At 39.6% G+C, this 22,426-nt stretch overlaps 2 protein-coding genes across 6 annotated transcripts in view; both read right to left on the bottom strand.

Annotated features, from left to right (window-relative positions):
• Positions 1-468: 468 nt before the first annotated feature.
• Positions 469-17,367, bottom strand: LOC130912834 (myosin regulatory light chain 2, atrial isoform-like). Of its 5 annotated transcripts, none has more exons than XM_057830910.1 (9): positions 17,308-17,367; positions 17,150-17,251; positions 17,003-17,078; positions 15,349-15,453; positions 15,202-15,280; positions 1,128-1,311; positions 998-1,040; positions 892-919; positions 469-825 (listed from the first exon to the last, which is right to left on the bottom strand). In XM_057830910.1, the coding sequence occupies exons 1-7, from the start codon at positions 17,308-17,310 to the stop codon at positions 999-1,001; spliced, it is 591 nt and encodes a 196-aa protein (XP_057686893.1). In that variant the 5' UTR covers positions 17,311-17,367; the 3' UTR covers positions 469-825; positions 892-919; position 998. The 5 variants fall into 5 exon arrangements, with proteins under 5 accessions (XP_057686893.1, XP_057686892.1, XP_057686895.1 ...); XM_057830909.1 differs by having other exon boundaries at positions 485-825; positions 1,136-1,311; XM_057830912.1 differs by lacking the exons at positions 469-825; positions 892-919; positions 998-1,040; positions 1,128-1,311 and adding exons at positions 7,576-9,215; positions 15,088-15,136 and having other exon boundaries at positions 17,308-17,365.
• Positions 17,368-21,901: 4,534 nt separating this feature from the next.
• LOC130913039 (hexokinase-4-like) overlaps positions 21,902-22,426 on the bottom strand; it is a 196,063-nt gene continuing 195,538 nt past the window's right edge. Inside the window, exon 13 of the mRNA XM_057831303.1 lies at positions 21,902-22,049. Within this exon, the coding sequence (XP_057687286.1) occupies positions 21,902-22,049 (148 nt within the window). The remainder of the gene's footprint in view (positions 22,050-22,426) is intronic.

Here is a 22,426-nt window from a genome sequence, read left to right as displayed (position 1 = left end):
ACGGACCCAGGTTTTACAGCAAAGAGACAGAAAACGCATGTGGGTTGCGATTGAATTATCAGAAAAATCAAGACTCTGACGTCACGCGGAAATATAATCCTGTGGTCTACACGCTTGTCTGTCGGACCACAAACGTGGGTTTTAATCCCGCTGGAGACCTTGGTTTAATTGCTTTTGCTGCTCGTTTTGTGAAATATCGACAGTTCTGTCCTGTTCATCACTTGTCCGCTCAGGTAGAAATTGGAAAGGCAGAACCGACGACATGCTTATGTAGCTTAAAAGTGATTTTTTTTTTTTTACGCTGTGGTAGCCCAGCAGCACCGCCCAGTGACGTCACTGCCCCAGAGTGCATTGCGTCGTCAACAACATTGCCGACCTTCTAAATTTCATTAAAACGAAAAAAATTAAGAGGGGTTTTAATATCAAATGATTATAACTCGTATTAACATTTATCTTTTAAGAATTACATGTCTTCCCTTTGATGAAGGAAGCGAGCAATTGTCACGTGGGAAAAAATTCAATCGAAATGCTATGATTTGAACCCATTTTAATGTTATCCAAGTGTACAAAATCAAATGGCACTACATTTTTAGCAGCTTCCCTATTTTTATCTTACACAGCCTCATAAACAGGTAAAACAAATCACGGCACTTAAATAACACCTAACATGGCAGTCACTGTGAATGGTCAACATGGTTTGAGGCATTTAAAGTAGAAGACACAAATGAGACTTTTTGGTTGGCTGACCAATAGATGCTTTGCTGCTTATTTGGTCCTCACTGTCTTCCATCTTGAGTTGTTTTTCACTGACGTTAGACTTGTTACCTGAAAACAAATGAAGGAATTTCAATTTGTGAATTCAATATTGATTTGGACATTTGTGCACTTTACTTGAATGGTCCACGCTGCCTTCTTTGTCCTGAAACAGCAATGATAGCTTCACTGTACATTGGCTTGCTGTATATTTTAAAAAAGCTCATCAGAAGGGATTTCCTACCTCAGTTTTGGTAGTTTTGTTTTTCTTCCTCTGTTCCAAATATCTGCAAATTGATGACAACAATGAAAAGCTGAGATTACTTCAAAGAATTTTCTTTTTAGCAGCTCTACCAGTGCGAGTTGGCAGTAACCTTCCCACCGTTGCAGATACGAGTCGCAGTTCCTGTGGTCAAATTTGGCTGCCGCCTTGAGCGTGTCCGAGAATCCCACATCCACTCGGCCTGACGCCCCAGATGCAATCGGCATCTCGACCCGCGTTCATTTGGATGCGACTCAGCAGTCGGTCCTGTCGTATGGATTTTCAAATGCGCCTTCCTATTTATATATGAGCGAGCAGAAAAAAGAGGCCACTTGGATTTTAACTGGGGGTTTGTTGTCATATCCATGGCAACAGGAATGGCAGCTGTAAAAGGGGCTTGATGGTTGGTTTGGGGTGAATCTAAGGGCACGTGTAGAATGGGAACTTGGACACCGAACAGAAACGAGCATCCGTCAAATATTTGTGTTGTCTTGGTGACCAAAATCTCCAGATGAAAGAGCAGACAAGACAAGCAATTCTTCCTACTTATTACCACTATTAATTAAATTAACTCTTATATGACTTCTATTTTTGTGGGATTTGTAACTTGCTCTTAAGTTTTATGTGTGTATATATATATATATATATATATATATATATATATATATATATATATATATACAGTGCCTTGCAAAAGTATTCGGCCCCCTTGAATCTTGCAACCTTTCGCCACATTTCAGGCTTCAAACATAAAGATATGAAATTTAATTTTTTTGTCAAGAATCAACAACAAGTGGGACACAATCGTGAAGTGGAACAACATTTATTGGATAATTTAAACTTTTTTAACAAATAAAAAACTGAAAAGTGGGGCGTGCAATATTATTCGGCCCCCTTGCGTTAATACTTTGTAGCGCCACCTTTTGCTCCAATTACAGCTGCAAGTCGCTTGGGGTATGTTTCTATCAGTTTTGCACATTGAGAGACTGACATTCTTGCCCATTCTTCCTTGCAAAACAGCTCGAGCTCAGTGAGGTTGGATGGAGAGTGTTTGTGAACAGCAGTCTTCAGCTCTTTCCACAGATTCTCGATTGGATTCAGGTCTGGACTTTGACTTGGCCATTCTAACACCTGGATACGTTTATTTTTGAACCATTCCATTGTAGATTTGGCTTTATGTTTTGGATCATTGTCCTGTTGGAAGATAAATCTCCGTCCCAGTCTCAGGTCTTGTGCAGATACCAACAGGTTTTCTTCCAGAATGTTCCTGTATTTGGCTGCATCCATCTTCCCGTCAATTTTAACCATCTTCCCTGTCCCTGCTGAAGAAAAGCAGGCCCAAACCATGATGCTGCCACCACCATGTTTGACAGTTGGGATGGTGTGTTCAGGGTGATGAGCTGTGTTGCTTTTACGCCAAACATATCGTTTTGCATTGTGGCCAAAAAGTTCAATTTTGGTTTCATCTGACCAGAGCACCTTCTTCCACATGTTTGGTGTGTCTCCCAGGTGGCCTGTGGCAAACTCTAAACGAGACTTTTTATGGATATCTTTGAGAAATGGCTTTCTTCTTGCCACTCTTCCATAAAGGCCAGATTTGTGCAGTGTACGACTGATTGTTGTCCTATGGACAGACTCTCCCACCTCAGCTGTAGATCTCTGCAGTTCATCCAGAGTGATCATGGGCCTCTTGGCTGCATCTCTTATCAGTTTTCTCCATGTTTGAGAAGAAAGTTTGGAAGGACGGCCGGGTCTTGGTAGATTTGCAGTGGTCTGATGCTCCTTCCATTTCAATATGATGGCTTGCAAAGTGCTCCTTGAGATGTTTAAAGCTTGGGAAATCTTTTTGTATCCAAATCCGGCTTTAAACTTCTCCACAACAGTATCTCGGACCTGCCTGGTGTGTTCCTTGGTTTTCATAATGCTCTCTGCACTTTAAACAGAACCCTGAGACTATCACAGAGCAGGTGCATTTATACGGAGACTTGATTACACACAGGTGGATTCTATTTATCATCATCGGTCATTTAGGACAACATTGGATCATTCAGAGATCCTCACTGAACTTCTGGAGTGAGTTTGCTGCACTGAAAGTAAAGGGGCCGAATAATATTGCACGCCCCACTTTTCAGTTTTTTATTTGTTGAAAAAGTTTAAATTATCCAATAAATGTTGTTCCACTTCACGATTGTGTCCCACTTGTTGTGGATTCTTGACAAAAAAATTAAATTTCATATCTTTATGTTTGAAGCCTGAAATGTGGCGAAAGGTTGCAAGATTGAAGGGGGCCGAATACTTTTGCAAGGCACTGTATATATATATATATATATATATGTGTGTGTGTGTGTATATATAAAGCCTGTATAAATATATATATATATATATATATATATATATATATATATATACAGTATACACATATGGCGAAAAACACTCAGGTGACTTGAAGTTCCACTCTGAGACCCCCAATTTGGCCAAATTTCAAAATTGTCCGATATGCATGTGTGGTACATCATTAGAAAGCTTAAAATCTCCATTTTCTGGAGGAAGAAAAATTTTGAACATGAGGGCTTTTTGAAAAAAAAAAAAAGTTTTTTAAACAGCAAAACCTTATCTGGAGGCGAGAGCACGCGAGAGCAGAATTACAGACGCCGTGATTTTAACACGATATTATTGCGTACTTATCTTGTTTCGATCCACAGACTCCATGTAGCAATCACTGTGTCCAGACACAGTTGTGAACGCCCACAGCTGGATTTCTGGGGGATTTTATGTGTGAAACATGGCAATATAACAAGGGTCGCGATGCAGAAATCGCAGACATCAAGGAGTGGTCGAGATTTTCTTTTTCATATATTTACCCCTTTAAAACGTTTTATTTTTCAATTCTTCTTTGTTTGGATCGATTATTTATCATCTAACATATCGGAGAAAATGCAACAGTAACCAAAAAAAAAAAAAAATACAATTGAGCAATAGTTATGAGGTAGACATCCGTGACTTTTTTACAGACGCCATTTTTTTCATTTGTTTAAGAGTTTGAAATATGCGAGTGAATAATTTTTTAAAGTCTTTTTTTTTTTTTAAACGAAATAGACGAAATTAGACATCAATTAATGATTATAAGCTAAAAATGACAGACTTTTTGAATAATAAATATAATTAATTACCTTAGTTTTATGGCTGGGTTAAAACAAAAGCGGTTGCGCGCTTGGGTGCGACATATTTTATGGGTTTCAGCACAATGAGCGTTGTGTAATTATTGACATCAACAATTCCAAGCTACGAGTTTATTTTTTGTTTGAAAATTTTAAAATTTTATTTAAACGGAAACATTTAGAGGGGTTTTAATATGAAATTTCTATAACTTGTACTAACATTTATCTTTTAAGAACTACAAGTCTTTCTATCCATGGATCGCTTTAACAGAATGTTAATGTTGATGCCATCTTGCTGATTTATTGCTATAATAAACAAATACATAACTTATGTACAGTATGTTGGATGTATATATCCGTCTTGTGTCTTATCTTTCCTTTCCAACAAAATTTTACAGAAAAATATGGCATATTTTATAGATGGTTTGAATTGCAATTAATTACGATTAATTGGCTGTGATTAACTCGAATAAAAATTTTAATCGTTTGACAGCCCACCCGGGCGGTATGGTCTCTCGTTTCAAGCTCGGGTCCTCTACCAGAGGCGCAGGATCTTAGCTGTCCCTAGGATTGCACTCTTCTGAATCGAGATGTTGGACGTTGTTCCTGGTATTTGTTGGAGCCATGCACCCAGCTTGAGGGTTACTGCCCCTAGTGTCCCGATCACTACTGGCACCACTCTTGCCTTCACTCCCCACATTTTCTCCAACTCTTCCTTCAACCCTTGATATTTCTCCAGCTTTTCATGTTCTTTTTCCCTGATGTTGCTATTGCTCGGGATTGCTACATCTATCACTACTGCTGTCTTCTGATGTTTATCCACCACCACTATGTCAGGCTGGTTGGCCATCACCAGTTTGTTTGTCTGGATCTGGAAGTCCCAGAGGATCTTGGCTCGGTTGTTCTTGACCACCTTCTGAGGTGACCCCCACCTTGACTCTGGGTTCTCCAGTCCGTACTCGGCACAGATGTTCCTGCACACTATGCCTGCTACCTGGTTATGTCATTCCATGTATGCCTTGCCTGCTAGCATCTTACACCCTGCTGTGATGTGCTGGACTGTCTCAGGGGCCTCTTTGCATAGCCTGCACCCGGGGTCCTGTCTGGTGTGATAGACCCCAGCCTCTATTGCTCTTGTGTTAAGGGCCTGTTCTTGTGCTGCCATGATCAGTGCCTCCGTGTAGTCTTTCAGTCCGGCCTTTTCCAGCCACTGGTATGTTTTTCCCATGTCAGCTACCTCCTCGATTTGTCGGCGGTAAACACCATGCAGGGGCTTGTCCATCCATGGTAGCTCCTCAGGGTCCTCCTCCTTATTGGGGTTCTGTTGCCTGAGGCATTCACCGAGCAGGTCATCACTGGGGGCCATTTTCATTATGTACTCTTGGAGGGATGTAGTTTCCTCCTGGATCGTGGCTCTGATGCTCACTAGTCCTCGGCCTCCCTCTTTCCGCTTTGTGTAGAGCCTCAGGATGCTGGACTTAGGGTGAAACCCTCCGTGCATTGTAAGGAGCTTCCTTGTCTTGATATCCGTAGCCTGCATCTCTTCCAGTGGCCAGGATACGATGCCAGCAGGGTATCTGATTACTGGTAGAGCATAGCTGTTAATGGCCTGGATCTTATTCTTGCCATTCAGCTGACCCTTGAGGACCTGCCTCACCCTCTGTAGGTATTTGGTTGTGGCAGACCTTCGAGTTGCTTCCTCATGGTTTCCACTTGCCTGTGGGATCCCCAGGTACTCGTAGCTGTCCTGCACATCTGTTATGTTGCCTTCAAGTAGTTCAGCCCCTTCAGTTGAGATCACCTTCCCTCTTCTGGATACCATTCGCCCACACTTATCTTGTCCGAATGACATCCCGATGTCATTGCTTTTTATTCTCGTGAGGTGGATCAGGGAGTCGATGTCACGCTCGTTCTTGGCATACAGCTTGATGTCATCCATGTAGAGGAGGTGACTGATGATTTTTCCACTTCGGAACCAGTACCCGAAACCACTCTTGGTGATGATCTGGCTGAGGGGGTTTAGGCCTATGCAGAACAGCAGGGGTGACAGAGCATCTCCTTGGTAGATACCGAATTTGATGCTCACATGTGCAACTGGCTTCGTGTTGGCTTCGAGAGTTGTCTTCCACAGCCCCATCGAGTTCTGGAGGAAGATCCTTAGTGTCCTGTTGATGTTATACAGCTTCAAGCATTCCAGAATCCATGTCTGTGGCATTGAGTCATTGGCTTTCTTGTAGTCAATCCAGGCGGTGCACAGGTTGGTGCTCCTAGCTCTGCAGTCCCAGACGACTGCCCTGTCCACCAGTAGTTGGTGCTTGGCTCCCCTGGTGTTATTGCCAATCCCTTTCTGTGCCATGTGCCTGCTCATTTTAGCCGCCAATATGCCTGATAGGAGCTTCCATGTGGTGCTGAGGCAGGTGATAGGCCGGTAGTTGGATGGTGCTGTCCCCTTCTGGGGGTCCTTCATGATGAGGACTGTCGGACCTTGGGTTAGCCACTCTGGGTGGGTCCCCGACCTCAGCAGCTGGTTCATTTGTGCTGCTAGGCGTTCATGGAGTGCAGTTAGCCTCTTAAGCCAGTAGGCATGAATCTTGTCGGGCCCTGGAGCTGTCCAGTTCTTCATCTAGCCTTCGTTTCCATGGAGGCTCCTTCTGGCTACTGGCGCTGCTTATCTTGTAGCCAAGTGAACAAGTATTTGATACACAGTCAATGGGAAAACCCATTGGCAGTGTATCAAATACTTGTTCTCCCCACTGTATATATATATATAGGCTATATATATATATTTCTATATATATATATATATATATATATATACAGGGGAGCATCATTTGCTTCTAGCCATGGTATCTCCTTTAGCCACTTTTCAGCAAAAGTCATTTTTTTCGGTAGCTCCGGTGACGTCTCTGTCGTCTATCTTTTGACGGGGGTGGGGGAACACGGAAGTAATTACTCAGTGTGGCCTGCCTCTTCAACATTTTGAGAAGTTATTTTCTCGTGTCTGCCGCAAATACAGTGGTCAGCCATCGGTACGCAAAAGCGTATGGAAGCCGTTGAGGGCCAGCGCGTTTGTCTACGTCCAGTACGCATGCAGACCACTTATGTGCACCCCTGTATATATATATATATATATATATATATATATATATATATATATATATATATATATATATATATATGCATATATATATATATATATATATATATGTATATATGCATATATATATGTATATATATATATGTATGTATATATATGTGTGTGTGTATGTATATATATATATATATATATATATATTGGTACCTCTACTTAAGAAATCAATTGGTTCTGTAAGTAGTTTCTTAACTTTAAAATGTTATATTTGTCACATTTAAATGTAGTAATCCGTTCCAAGCCGCCCAAAATTCAGACAGAAATCTTTTATAATGCATAAAAATGCATCAAAACATGTAACAAATATATATTACAATTACATTTTTGCACAATAAACATAAAATCTGAGTTGTGCATAATGTCAAAAAAATAAAAATAAAAAGAATAGAGTAATGAATCAATGCACTCATATAAAGCTGTCGGAACACAAGGGGCACAGGACGCTGGGATACACACATACACATAAGGTAGAGATTCCTCTTAACCAATTGAATGCCAGGAATGCTAGGCAAAAGCCAATTGCAGAGCAGCTATAAGTATGTTATGTTCAGTCAACTTGGGAGCTGTGAGTACTTTCTTAACAAGAGGCAATATTTTCCCATTGAGGCGTGTCTTAATCTCAAAATTCTGTATGTAGAGACGTTCATAAGTAGAGGTACTACTGTATTTAAAAAAAAACAACAACAACAAAAAAGCTATGAAATAACACATTTGAAACACCTTTACCTCAACTTCATGATCTGCCTTCAACAGTTAGAATATTAATATATTTTCCAAATACTATATAATAAGCATATGACAAAATTTAATTCTTGTCAAAAGAACAAACAAGATATTTAAGTAGAAAATAGGGAAAAAAATATTATTCAACCAATTGACTTACAGTAAGTGTGTCCACCCGTTTATTATTAAGATGTAATTTAATAATAATACTAATAGAGATGAATAAAATGATCAATATACCATTCATACCCACATATGGTCCATCCATTCTCAACACCGCTTATCCTTGTCAGGGTCAGGTTTTATTGTTATTTTATTTCCACTGTGATGAAGAGCCATCGTATCTTTTTTTTAAATTTTGCATTAACTTTTTGAACTACCTATAAATATGATATTTGCTATTTGCAACAATGATAATTAAAAATTTTAGAACTAAACCGTTTTACATGATTTAAAATATTACTTTTTTTCCCCTAAAGATTTTCTTGCATTTTCATACTTGTCCTTGTCTATTAACATTCTGGATCCAAATACTGTACTACTATTTCTGTCTTGTTAAATTGAACAACAACACAAAAAACAATTCATCATGAATTCCCATTTCTTTCTCGAGAAAGGTTTTGTGAAAAAAGATGTCATGTTTCATCACTGACCGTTACGTTTTACTTATGGGCTGCTACTGAACGTTCATTTGCCACTCCCAGTCAAAAATGAATTGGCGTCTCGCGCCGCCTTTTGCACTGAAAATGATCATTCATCAACAGTCCTCCCAGTTCAATTAAGCTTTAGTTACATTTTCTTAGATGCACCAGACACAGCTTAAAAAAAAACTTCAAAATATGAAGGATCTCTTTGAGAGTTATTGAATTTGGGACTTGAGTAACTTAATTTTATGCCATCATGTGCACAAGCGTGCGGGGGGGGGGGGGGGGGGGGGCGGGGGAGGTTAAGGAGTTACTTGTGTTAAGGAAAAAGAATCTGTTCTGAACTGAACTGACACAAACACTGGTGTAGGTATTTCTTTCTTTCGACATTTTCCGCATGACTACCATGCGAGGCTTGTTCACGACTCTTCCTTCTCATCTCCGTGGGTGATGATGTAGCAGAGAGACTTGTAGTCAATGTTCCCTGTCGGGTCGATGGGAGCCAGCGCAAATGCCTGATCCACCTAGAAGACACATGACTTATGGCTCCAACTTTGGATATTTCAAAGTTAAAAAAAAATGTGTGTATATATAGTGTTGCACCCATACCTTAATTTGGCTCCCAATACCGAGTATGTTATGTGGCTGTGTGGCATCGACCATTGCTAATACTGTACTAATTAGAGATGCCCCGATCAATTGGCATCCTGATCGATCTGGTCCGATCACATCATTTTCAAAGTATCGGAATCGGCAAAAAAATATCGGCCATGCCTTTTTTAAATATATTTATATATTTTTTAAATTAAATCGTTTTCTAAATGTATTTAACGTTAGAGACATAATATGTTACACTCATCCAGAGTCTTTAGGCTTAAGGTACCGATAACGGCGGTAATTAATTTTAAAAAATGTATCACATTAAATATTAAACGCAATTAACGCATGCGTCGCGCGACCCACTCACGCTCAATCTGTAATGGCGCCGTTTTACCCATTTAGAGAGATAAAAGGCAGCGTAAAATGAGAAGAGTGAATTTTGGCAGCCTTTGGAGCCATTTTTTAATAGGCTAAAGCCTTACAATTCCTCTCCCTACAATTGGAAATATCATGGGAACAGGGGTCGCGTTAACCGAATATTTTCCGTCGTTGACCGATTTTTTAAAAACGGTGACGGAAAAAACTGAAGTCCATCCGTCATTTTGACCGGTTGCAATTCACACCCCAGACCACAGGGTAGCAAGTGAGCATATTAATTAGCTATTGTCTCTCTTGATGCATGACGTCGTTGGCCTTACTCTGAAAAATGTCAAGGCAACTGAGTGTCCGAAGTTTCTTCAAAAAGCCCCAAAACGACGATGGTGTTGATAAAAGAGGTGAAAAAACAGGGACTGCACAAGCGGGCACGCAATTCAAGTCCATGCGCACCAGGAGGAAAGTGTGAGACTACGTTCAGGCCACAGCAGGTGAACTGTTAATTTCATTGTTCCTTAATGTAGCCTACCTACTGGGGCCAGTCAGCTGTTTTTGTCACTGCGGAGAAAAAGTTACATATTCATCTGCTTGATGTGTGATGGCACGGTGTGGATTCTCTGTTAAGCTTGTTCGGACAGAATATTAATTTAAAATGAATGAAAACTAAATACTATTGAATATGTTGAAGCGGTATGCAATGTTAAGAGTCTTGTTAGCTGCGGGCGCACGATCCTATTCCCCTCACTATCCACTCGCGGGGGCCTGCGCTTGTCAGTGACGTTCCTTATTCTCGCTATATGATTATACAACTTTAACATTTGTTAATAATACGCTCTGTGTGTAGTATCATCCATCGCTTTTCCTTTTTAAATGGGCACTTATAAGCGAACGCAAGAAGAAACAACGGGAACATTTTTAAACAGGCATTTCACGGGAGAGCATTTCGACTCTTCGGCCAATCATATAGCGAGAGCAAGTGGATAGTGAGGGGACTGCGCGCGGCTCTTAAGTGTCTCTGTCACGTGACTGTCGTAGCCGGTGTAGGTTCACTATCCTCTTCCCCTCACTATCCACTCGCTCTCGCTATATAAGCTATATAATTGGCCGATGAAATGCTGTATGTTGAATGTATATATTCGTCCGAGTTTTATTCATTTTTTTTCTTAATGCATTGCCAAAATGTATATGATTGGGAAAAATTATCGGGAATAATTGGAATTGAATCAGGAGCAAAAAAAAAAAAGCAATCGGATCGGGAAATATCGGGATCGGCAGATACTCAAACTAAAACGATCGGATCCGGAGCAAAAAAACATGATCGGAACAACCCTAGTACTAATACATTTTTTTTCTAAACAAATACAAAATTATTTTTTTCTTTTATACAAAATTACTGCAAAGTCACTTTAATGTAAAGAAAAATGCTATCATGGCTTGGTCGGACTCTGCTTAACAAACTCTGTGCCTACCTGGTATGGGTGACAATAAATGAATGAAGACTGAATGAATGCTCTCAAAATACAACTAAAAAAAAAAAAAAAAAAAAAATTTTTTTTTTGATAACATCTTTATTGATGCCAATGGTTGTTTCTATCTATTAAATTTAGAGGCCCAGAAATGCTTCATATTCACATATTCTCACCCGAACGAGATTTTATTCCTAATGAGAAGGGGAGTTTTATGTGGAAGTATAATGCATTAAAACACTTATTCCAAAAATTTGGAACAATTTTTTTTTACCATGCATATCTGTGACATCGTGACACGTGTTTCAGTTACTAAAAAGCTAGTAAAAGCTGAGCAAGCTGAAGACAGGGCTGGTGCAAGACTGAACTGGTCTATCCAAGACAAACATACCGTATTGGCCCGAATATAAGACGACCCCGATTATAAGACGACCCCCTCTTTTTCAAGACTCAAGTTTGAAAAAAGACTTTTTGAACACCAAATTAATTTTTATACAGAAACGACCACGGAAAGCTTTTCTCTGACTGTGAGCATTTTTTAGGCGATCTTTTTGAGCTCTACATCTCCGTACATTACACTCTGTGACACCATATTTCACAGCCGCTTTGCAGTTGTTTGAAGACAGCGCCTCATTTATCACCATCAACTTGAAGTTTGCGTCATAACTTCTCCTCAGCTGCCGGTGTTCTGCCAAAATGTCCTACATCGGCGAAACGTCCTACATTAGTCGAATTTGACACCTAAATTACTACCGTGTGCTCTAAACTTGTTTTGTTTAGATGCATACAGGAATAACGTACTAAAGAAATGCCTGCAGAAAATACTTAAATGTAGTTATGTCAAATAAGGACGGTTTAAATACGCTACGTGACTAATGTGGTCAACTGCTTCAAAGCTAACACAAAAAAACACAATGGTTAAAAGTATGAGAGGGTAATACATGCAAAAAGTATCTTTGAGGCTGTGAAAAGGTTCTAAATAACTAAATAAAAACAAAAATAGTGAGTACTCGCCGCTTCCAACCGATGTGCGCATGCGTGTGAATGCATATGCAAGCGCCCTGAGCATTGTGTAGGACGTTTCGCCGCGTAGTAAGGAATGGCCAAACACCGGTTAACCTGGCCAATCTTCGACCCACTTTTCTCCAAATTGTCGCGAAGTTTCTCCATTTTCGGTTATCTCTTCTATTACCGGTATTTTCTTCTCTTTTCCTTCTTACCACTTTCTTCTTCGTGTCAGGGGTTCGCTTTGGCCGCCCGAGTCGCGTTCAGCATTCGATTCATTGATGACTGGCGCCATCAAGCGTCGTGAATGGGTATATGTCTAGGCCGCAGTTTTTTTTTTTTTTTTTTTTTTTTTTAGGCCGCAGTTATAAGACGACCTCCTCTTTTTCAATCTTATTTCAGTGCAAAAAACATCGTCTTATATTCGGGCCAATACGGTATTTATGTACAGCACAGGCCAAATGTTTGGACACACCTCATTCAATGCAACACAAATGAAGGCTCCAACCCCATTGATAAAGCAATAAATTACACTATTCAACCCTGAAAAGGCATACCTGTGAAGTCAAAAACCATTTTAGGTGACTCCCTCTTGATGCTCATCAAGAGAATGTCAAGAGTGTGCAAAAAAGTAATGAGAGCAAAGGGGGGCTACTTTGAGTATACTAAAATATCATACATGTTTTTAGTTATTTCACCTTTTTTTTTTTGCTCAGTACAGAATTCTACATGTGTTCTTTCATAGTTTAATTACCTTCAGTGAGAATTTACAATGTAAGTAGTGATGACAATAAAATGCACAAATACAGTTGTGTCCAAAATTATTGGACGGCCGCAGTCATTAAGTGTTTTTGCAAGTTTGACATTCATTTTTCATCTTGTTTATAATCACATCAAATAATGGCATGTCAAATAGACAAATACAACTGAAATAACCTAAATATTTTGGGGAATATTCCAATTAATGGCCTTTCCGTGATTATCTCATTGACAAAATTATTCAACCCCCCAAGTACACCACTGTTAAGAACAAAGGTTTCCATCAGGTGTTGTCAAATGATGATGAAAACATCTGTAGATGTGAACGGAACCCTAATAAGCAGCAATTAAGCAGATTTTAAAGGACTGTGACACATGGCTCTTCTTGGTCAAAAAAAGTTCAGAGAGGAAGTCATTTCACTTCATAAGGAAGGATATGGATATAAAACGATAACAAAAGGCATAAAAATTTCAAGAGACACAATTGGGAGAATAGTCTGCAAGTTTAAAGCTAAAGGCACAGTGGAAATGCTACCTGGGCCTGGTAGAAAGAGGTTACTGTCTGCAACTGCTGTGTGATACCTGAAGCGAAAAGGTGGAGAAAAATCTCCGGGTGACAGCTGAGGAACTACGACAGGACATGTCATTGGAAGTTATTCCGGTTTTATCCAAGACCATAAGACGCACACTGCGAAATGATTGCTTCCATGCAAGAACTCCCAGGCCCAAACCGCCTGCTGACTCCAAAGCACAAGAAGAATGCCAAAAAAACATGTGGACAAACCACAAAGGCTTTGGGATACTGTTCTCTGGAGTGATGAGACCAAACTGGAACTTTTTGGGCTAATGGATCAACGCTACGTGTGGAGGAGAAAGAATGATGCCTATAAAGAAAAGAACACCCTATCTACTGTGAAGCACGCTGGGGTGTCAGTCATGCTATGGGGTTGTTTTGCTTCATCAGGCACAGGGAATCTTCAGCGTGTGCAAGGTATTATGAATTCAGTTAACTAACAGGAGATCTTGGATGAAAATGTCATGCAGTCATTGACAAAGCTGAGGCTTGGGTGAGGTTGGACCATCCAACAGGACAATAATCCTAAGCATACCTCAACATTTATCATATCTTGGTTGCAAAAGAAGAGCTGGAAGATTCTGGAGTGGCCATCGCAAACACCAGACTTCAATCCTATTGAAAATCTGGTGGTACTTGAAGAAGGCAGTTGCAGCACGCAAGCCCAAAATTGTTAATGAACTGGAGGTCTTTGCCCATGAGGAATGGGCAAATATACCTGTGGATCACTCCAATAAACTTGTGTTAAGCAATGCTTCACGTCTAAAGGATGTTATTGTTCCAAAGGATGTTGTACTAAGTACCAAAGTTATACATACCTATCGGGTTGAATAATTTTGTCAATGAAGTAATCACAGAAAGGCCATAAATTGGAATATTCCCAAAAATATTTTTGTTATTTCAGTTGCATTTCTCATTATTTAATGTGATTATAAACAAGATGAAAAAGAAATGTCAGACTTGCAAGAACACTTATCTACTGTGGGGGTTGAATAAATTTGAACACAACTAGGGCGGACAACACAGACAAGACTGAAAAAGCAGTTTCTGCTCTTACAACCCTCTATAAAATAAACTGCTGTATTTTAAGCCATTTGGTCAATCTGCACAAAATAATTTGTTCTGACCGAAAGTGTGATGCATGAACGCAAATCCTCTTCTGATCAATAATTCCAGTGTTTATCTAAAACTGTGCATTCGATCATAATTTTAATCCAACCTCTAATTAGATTAAAAGAATTTTTTCCATGTAAATGTTGCCAATGTTCATGAAATTTTTAATCCTGGCTAGTGTTACCATTTGACATGTCATTTAGCAACCATCTAAAGTATATACCAATACATCGAAAATATGACTGCGATTGAATGTGAATGAACGTGATCGAACTACGAATGTGATCATATGATCTATTCAACAACACTTACCAAAATTAAAACTCTCCTAAGATTATATGTACAGTATATCTTGGGAAGAGGAGCCATCGGTTGAAAACTAAATCTCGAATTATTTCTTTTTACTCGCTGATACCGATGCCTGCATTTTAGTGTCGTATCGGGGCCCCTCCGGATACTAGTTTCGGGATCGGTGCAACACTAAAAAACAGACCACGAGCTAACCTCTTCTGCTGTAAATTTATCCGCCTGGTTCATCAATAATCGTCGAAATCTGGTCCAGAACAGAGTTGAATTAAGATTGAACGTGATGGTGATGAAATCAAAATGACAACCTACTCTTCCTTGTTGACGAATCCCGTTGCATTGGGGTCGAAGAGCTTAAAGGCGGCGAGGATGGTGTCTTCCGGATCGGTCCCTGCACACCAAATGCATTAAATTCAAAGCCCGATGTCGTGGAATCGAAGCTACCGGTCAAGTTCTCACCATTGAGTTTCTCGCCAAACAGCGATAAGAAGACGGTGAAGTTGATGGGACCTTTGCCCTCGTTCAACATCTCATCCAGTTCTTCTTCCTTTATGTTTAGCTTTCCTGGGAAGCAAATAGTGATCTTTTATTGGAGACTTCCAGGAAATACATTCATTCATTCATTTTCCATGCCGCTTTTCCTCACGAGGGTCGCGGAGGTGCTGGAGCCTATCCCAGCTAACTACGGGCAGTAGGCAGGGGACACCCTGAACTGGTTGCCAGCCAATTGCAGGGCACAAGGAGACATACAACCATCCACGCACACACTCACACCTACGGACAATTTAGAGTGTTCAATCAGCCTACCATGCATGTTTTTGGGATGTGGGAGGAAACCGGAGTTCCCGGAGGAAACCCACGCAGGCACGGGGAGAACATGCAAACTCCACACAGGAAGGCCGAAGCCCGGGATTGAACCCTTGATCTTAGAACTGTGAGGCAGACGTGCTAACCACTCAGCCACCGTGCCGCCCCTCCAGGAAATATTCATCGATATTTTTTTTTTCACCCCTTTTTTTAATTTAAAATATTTTGTAATAAATACAATGGGGAAAAAAAGGTTTTCTTTTTTTTAGATAAAAAATTTAAGCAAATGTAAATCTTTATGAAAGACACTATTGACTAATAACGATGAAATTTGTACCAGTCATTTATTTTTTTGAACTCAAGCCATACATTTTTCTTTTACATTACGAGCAATGAAAATGATGTAAAATTAGTTTGCAAATTATTATATGAAATTAAATTGACATTACATTGACAATGATAGACCATGTGGCTCTTAAAAACCAAATAAAAAACTCTCAAAGTGAGTTTATCACACTTAGATGTCCAATCCATTTGAAGTGGGACAGTGGCAACAAATGTAAGCTTTCCTACTTCTGATAAAATAATTTATGAATGTCAATTTAAAATAATTGAAAAATGATTAAATGATTGTCATAAGATTAATTGAAAATCATTTTTTTAATAACTCATTGAGTGCCATAACAGTGATAGACGTCCAATCCATTTTCACTGTGAAGGCTGTTAGCGATCGAACAAGTCAAAATGGATCTATCGCCATCAGTGACATTGCAAAAGTTAACGAAAAGTGGTGATGTTCAAATCAACTTTAGTCATTTGTATGTTAATCTTTTTTTCATGATAATGAAATGATTTAAATGTTGTGTAATGAGATTAATTGACAATATATCTTTTTATTTACAAAATTATATAATAAATTCAATATCTACACTGTTAACTAATGGTGTTTCCTACCTGTGTGACCAATGTACAAATATTTTCAAATTTATATTGAAATAAAGTTGACCCCACTCATTTTTTTTCAATTAACAAATTTATGAAATTTATACTTTAAACTTAATATAAACATATTACAATTTAAGAAAGGAAAACCATTATAACTACAGCGCTACAATTATTGGTTACACTTCATTTGAATGCTTCTTATGACATAGTCATAAGACTGTCATAAATATGACATGACAACTATGATGAATATAAATCATTACTTACAGATTACAGATGTCACTACCCAGTCATAATTATTATTAAATGTAGGTGTTTCAGTCCATTTTTAGGTGTCAAAACTTTTCCATCAAATTATTACCCAGTTGTGCATAGGTCTCCTTCAGGTCTTGTTTCTTAATAACGCCATCTCTGTCCTGGTCAATGCAACCAAAAGCCTGTACAGGAAACGGCAACAAAAAATACAATGGAGACTTTGTAATAAATTGAAATTTTTTTCCAGTCTTACCTCCTTGAACTCTTGTATCTGTGACTGCTCAAACATGGAGAAAACATTGGAGCAAGTCTTCTGCGCTCCCCTTTGTCTCTTATTGGACGCTTTCTTGCTGGCCTACAACATGACCCATGTAAAATCACATCTTCTCTTTGAGTGATTTTGTGACTTACCATGTCTGCGTGATCTGGCGTAGATTCCCAATCGAGGCCTGACGTCCGATTGGCTTTTATACACACAGCGTGTTATCTGCTGCCTCCTATAATAACGTATGGAGGGAGCGCAGACCCATACATGGCTGCAACTGCTGTCCATGTGTCACCAAAAGGAGCTGATAAGAGGAGAGGCAGGATTCTTGCAGGTTGGACATTGGAGATATGCCAAGCAGCAAGTGAAGCTTGATGTTTGACAGGTCAGGCCTCACTAACTTTTTCCAGTGATTGGATTGTATTCTTAGTTTAATAAGTGTGACTGGACTCGATGTGCACTTTTTGGCCTTTTAATATGTCCACCCAACATCGGTATCGTATGTATAACTACATTGCACAAACAGACCTGAAATATTGCACCACACCTCAGGTACATAGGCATCTCACCAAATTGTAATACATATTTCTGTTGTGTGATTGTTTCTGATTAAAATTACATTTCTTGAGATGGGGATTTTGGATTATTTGACAAGATAAGATCATGAAATGTTTCAGGAACAAGTAGTTTTGTCATTCTCAAGACTAGTCTAGGTCCTGGGATCCCATTTTGAGTTTCTTGGGCTGGTAAATGGACCTGCGAGACCAGTACCTTTAACATAATTCATGTCATTTTATGGAAAATCACTTGGTAGAAAAAATATTACTTTTTTGTGTTAGTGACATTCCGCCACCCCTGTCAATAGTTGCAACCTTACATATGTATACATAACTGGGACCGTGTGCTTTGGTCAGATGAGACCAAGATTGAGCTTTTTGGCAACAAACACTCTAAGTGGGTCTGACGTGCCACGAAAGACGCGCATGCTGAAAAGCACCTCATACCCACTGTGAAGTATGGGGGTGGGTCAGTGATGCTGTGGGGCTGTTTCGCTTCCAAAGGCCCTGGGAACCTTGTTAGGGTGCATGGCATCATGAATGCTTTGCAATACCAGGAAATTTTAAATCAAAATCGGTTGCTCACTGCCCGAAAGCTGAAGATGGGTCGTCACTGGTCAGCAAGACAATGACCCTAAACATATGGCCAAATCTACACAGAAATGGTTCACCAGACACAAAATCAAGCTCCTCCCATGGCCATCTCAGTCCCCAGACCTTGTTTTGTTGGCAAAAGGGGGTTGTACAAAGTATTAACACCAGGGGTGCTAATAATTGTGACACACATTATTTGATGTCAAATATTTTTTTCTTTGTGTGGGATTTTTTTCCCCACTGAATGAATGCACTTGTATTGAAGGTTGGATTGTTCTCTTTTTTTCTATTAAGGTCCCATATTATTTGAATAAAAAAAATATTAGAAGCTAAAAAACACATCTTTTTCAGGGGTGCCAATAATTATGGCGGGCACTGTATATACAGTATTCATTCACTCATTCATTTTATGTGCCGCTCATTCTCATTCTTCTGACGAGGTCTAACGAGGCTCCACTCGTTACCTGAATTAATGGCACCTGTTTTAACTCATTATCGGTATAAAAGACACCTGCCCACAAACTCAGTCAGTCACACTCCAAACTCCACTATGGCCAAGACCAAAGAGCTGTCGAAGGACACAAGAGACAAAATTGTCGACCTGCACCAGGCTGGGAAGACTGAATCTGCAATGGGTAAAATGCTTGGTGTAAAGAAATCAACTGTGGGAGCAATTATTACAAAATGGAAGACATACAAGACCACTGATAATCTCCCTCGATCTGGGGCTCTATGCAAGATCTCACCCTGTGGGGTCAAAATGATAACAAGAACTGTGAGCAAAAATCCCAGAACCACACGGGGGGACCTAGTGAATGACCTACAGAGAGCTGGGACCACAGTAACAAAGGCTACTATCAGTAACACAATGCACCGCCAGGGACTCAAATCCTGCACTGCCAGACGTGTCCCCCTACTGAAGAAAGTACACATCCAGGCCCGTCTGCGGTTCGCTAGAGAGCATTTGGATGAGCTAGAAGAGAATGTGCTATGGTCAGATGAAACCAAAACAGACCTTTTTGGTAGAAACACAGGTTCTCGTGTTTGGAGGGGAAAGAATACTGAAGAACACCATACCCACTGTGAAGAATGGGGGTGGAGACATCATGCTTTGGGGCTGTTTTTCTGCAAAGGGACCAGGACTACTGATCTGTGTAAAGTAAAGAATGAATGGGGTCATGTATTGAGAGAATTTGAGTGAAAATCTCCTTCCATCAGCAAGGGCATTGAAGATGAGACGTGGCTGGGTCTTTCAGCATGACAATGATCCCAAACACACAGCCAGGGCAACAAAGGAGTGGCTTCGTAAGAAGCATTTCAAGGTCCTGGAGTGGCCTAGCCAGTCTCCAGATCTCAACCCCATGAAAGTCCATGTTGCCCAAAGACAGCCCCAAAACATCACTGCTCTAGAGGAGATCTGCATGGAGGAATGGGCCAAAATAGCAGCAACAGTGTGTGAAAAGCTTGTGAAGAGTTACAGAAAACGTTTGGCCTCCCTTATTGCCAACAAAGGGTACATAACAAAGTATTGAGATGAACTTTTGGTATTGACCAAATACTGTACTTATTTTCCACCATGATTTGCAAATAAATTCTTTAAAAATCAAACAATGTGATTTTCTGTTTTTTTTTTTTCACATTCTGTCTCTCATGACTGAGGTTTACCCATGTTGACAATTACAGGCCTCTCTAATATTTTCAAGTGGGAGAACTTGCACAATTAGAAAGAAAAAAAGAAAACAAAAAAAACCTACAATGCTCAAGTATGTCGAAATCCAGCGTAGGGCTACTGCACCTTAAAACATGTTTTGTTTTCTCCTTGAGATAACCGTTGTTGTGATTTGGTCCAAACAAATAAAAGTTGATTTGATTTTATTTGACTTAGAACACATCCATAACTGAACAGTATGGACATGCAGGTGAATATGGTTTTTTTTCTCGGTTTTATTATTATTATCATTATAGCTATTCTTTGTTCCGCAGCCCCTTTGAGCTCAATTTGAGCCCTTAGAATGCTTCAAAATGCACCAAAATCGGCAAGGAGGTCAAGACTGGTGCAATCTTTGATACCGTGTAAAGACAAATTCCAAATACACTATGTAGCTCGTCCTAGCAGTCTTTCTTTGTCCCGATGCTTTGAGCCCTACTTTGACCCCCTCAGAATGCTTCAAAACTCACCAAACTCAACAGCCAGGTGAACACTGGTGAAAACTTTGATAAAAGGTAAAAAAAAAAAAAAAATCAAAATATGCGTAAATATGTGTAGCGCCCCCTAAGAACAAAACCAACATTTCTTTTTTTTTTTTAAGGTGAAAGAGGAGGTAACAACGCAAAGGTTAAAACGTAAAACACATCAGTACTATATGAATGGGATACCATACGCAGTGCCCAGACTGCCGTTAGTACTACATCCAGTTTTCTTTGGGTGGGCAAAGCGTTCTGTGGGTGGGCACTGCCCACCTCCCACCACCCCCCCAACTCAGTAACGCCTCTGTTTCAGTGAGTGATCTATACAGGGCTAAGACTAAAAATACAGTATATTTTTCATTAAAATGATTAAAATCGATTTTTTTTTTTTTTTTGTCTTGTCTCAAACTCAGCTTATCTAAATTTTGGTCAGTTTCAACTCTCTTCTTCGTCTTGGTCTCAGATGGTGTAGTTAGAGTGCAACACTGCAAATAATTGAGACCTGTCTGTGTTTCCTCTTCATCTTCATACCTAGAGTAAGCACAGTACGCCACTGACATCTATTGTCCACAATATAAAACGGGATTTTTTTGGGGGGGGGGGTGTCCTTCTGTCATTGAAGACCAAACACACAGATAATTTAACTCAATAGCTGCCACTGACAGCAATAAATTTCCAATTCTGACTGGGAAGGGTTGGCAGATATCAAACAAAGGCCAACCCCTCCCAGTCAGAATGGATTACAGTGATCCCTTGTTTTTTGCAGTTAATGGGGACCCCCCCAACACAAAAATAGAAAATCCGCGAAGTAAAGGCGGAGCTTATTTACACTAAAAAAAAGAAAAAAAATCAGATTGAACCGCATCGGAAAGAGAAACATATAAGAAATGTTTAGTTTCCCTTTTTTCCCCCAGAGAATAAAAAAAAAACTAAAAAAAACAAATAATAAATAGATTTTAAGCACTGAAAATGTAATATTTATACTATAAATGACATACTGTATATATATATATATATATATATATATATATATATAAGAAAAAAATGATTTGTACATGCATACATGCATTATCTTAACATTTTTAAATAACACACTGTATTAATTTGTTTTTATTGAAAAAAATTCTGCAATGGACTAAGGGCGCGAAGTTTGTGGCGCAATATAACGAGGGATCAATGTCGATGTCTAGCACCGTGATAGGTAATATAAGAGTTCAACATCTGTCCAAAGTTCTCCAATAAAAACAAGATCACTGCAGAGCAAACCAATACATTTGATTCAGTCATCCCAATGGATTAGACGTCTATCACTGTCAATGGTAGCCAAAGAGTTAATACCGATTACAAATAAAATCTCTTCCTGTCAACAGTGAGAGTTCCTTCATCCCACCAAGTCCGCCTTTCACCGTGTCATCATGGAGGCCGCCATCTTGCAGGCCACAGCGGAGATCAGCGCCGCTCCCCGACCGCTTCCCTCTTCTGATTGGATGAAGGTGATCTTGCAGTGTGGCGTCAGCTCTCTGACTATTTTGTGGAACCTGTCACGGAAACTACATGCAAAAAATAAGTCAAAATCTCACTTTAAATTAGTACTAAAATTAGAGATGTGACCGAAAATTCGGCAATGAAAACCTTCGGCCAAAAATAGTTAAAACTGTATTTTCGGTTTTCTCTTTAAGGGCAGAAAGTTTACCACTGAAAAGTGTGAGTCTTAGCACTCTTGTGATGACATCATCAAAACACGCTGTCTCGCTAACACTACTGGCTCACAGCCAACATGTCTGCGGTTTGAAAGTATTTCAAGGTCTCAAAGAAATGTTAAAGTTATTAAATGAAGGAAAATTAAAAAATTTTTTTTGCTTCATCGCCGCTACACGCTTCTTCTGAAGTTGCTTTCCATTGATGTCTCGCGTCACATCGAGTACAG

Source organism: Corythoichthys intestinalis, chromosome 3, assembly GCF_030265065.1.
Source record: "Corythoichthys intestinalis isolate RoL2023-P3 chromosome 3, ASM3026506v1, whole genome shotgun sequence".
Taxonomy (NCBI): domain Eukaryota; kingdom Metazoa; phylum Chordata; class Actinopteri; order Syngnathiformes; family Syngnathidae; genus Corythoichthys; species Corythoichthys intestinalis.
Note: the sequence above shows the minus strand (reverse complement) of the source record. Positions and strands in the feature narration are given on the sequence as shown.

What these genes read in the sequence shown, in the direction of transcription:
- LOC130912834 (XM_057830909.1), bottom strand. An exon ending in TGCGACTCGTATCTGCAACG is followed by an intron (nt 1,041 to 1,135) that starts GTGGGAAGGTTA and finishes ATCAATTTGCAG; the next exon opens with ATATTTGGAACAGAGGAAGA. An exon ending in AGGCAGCGTGGACCATTCAA is followed by an intron (nt 826 to 891) that starts GTAAAGTGCACA and finishes ATTTGTTTTCAG; the next exon opens with GTAACAAGTCTAACGTCAGT.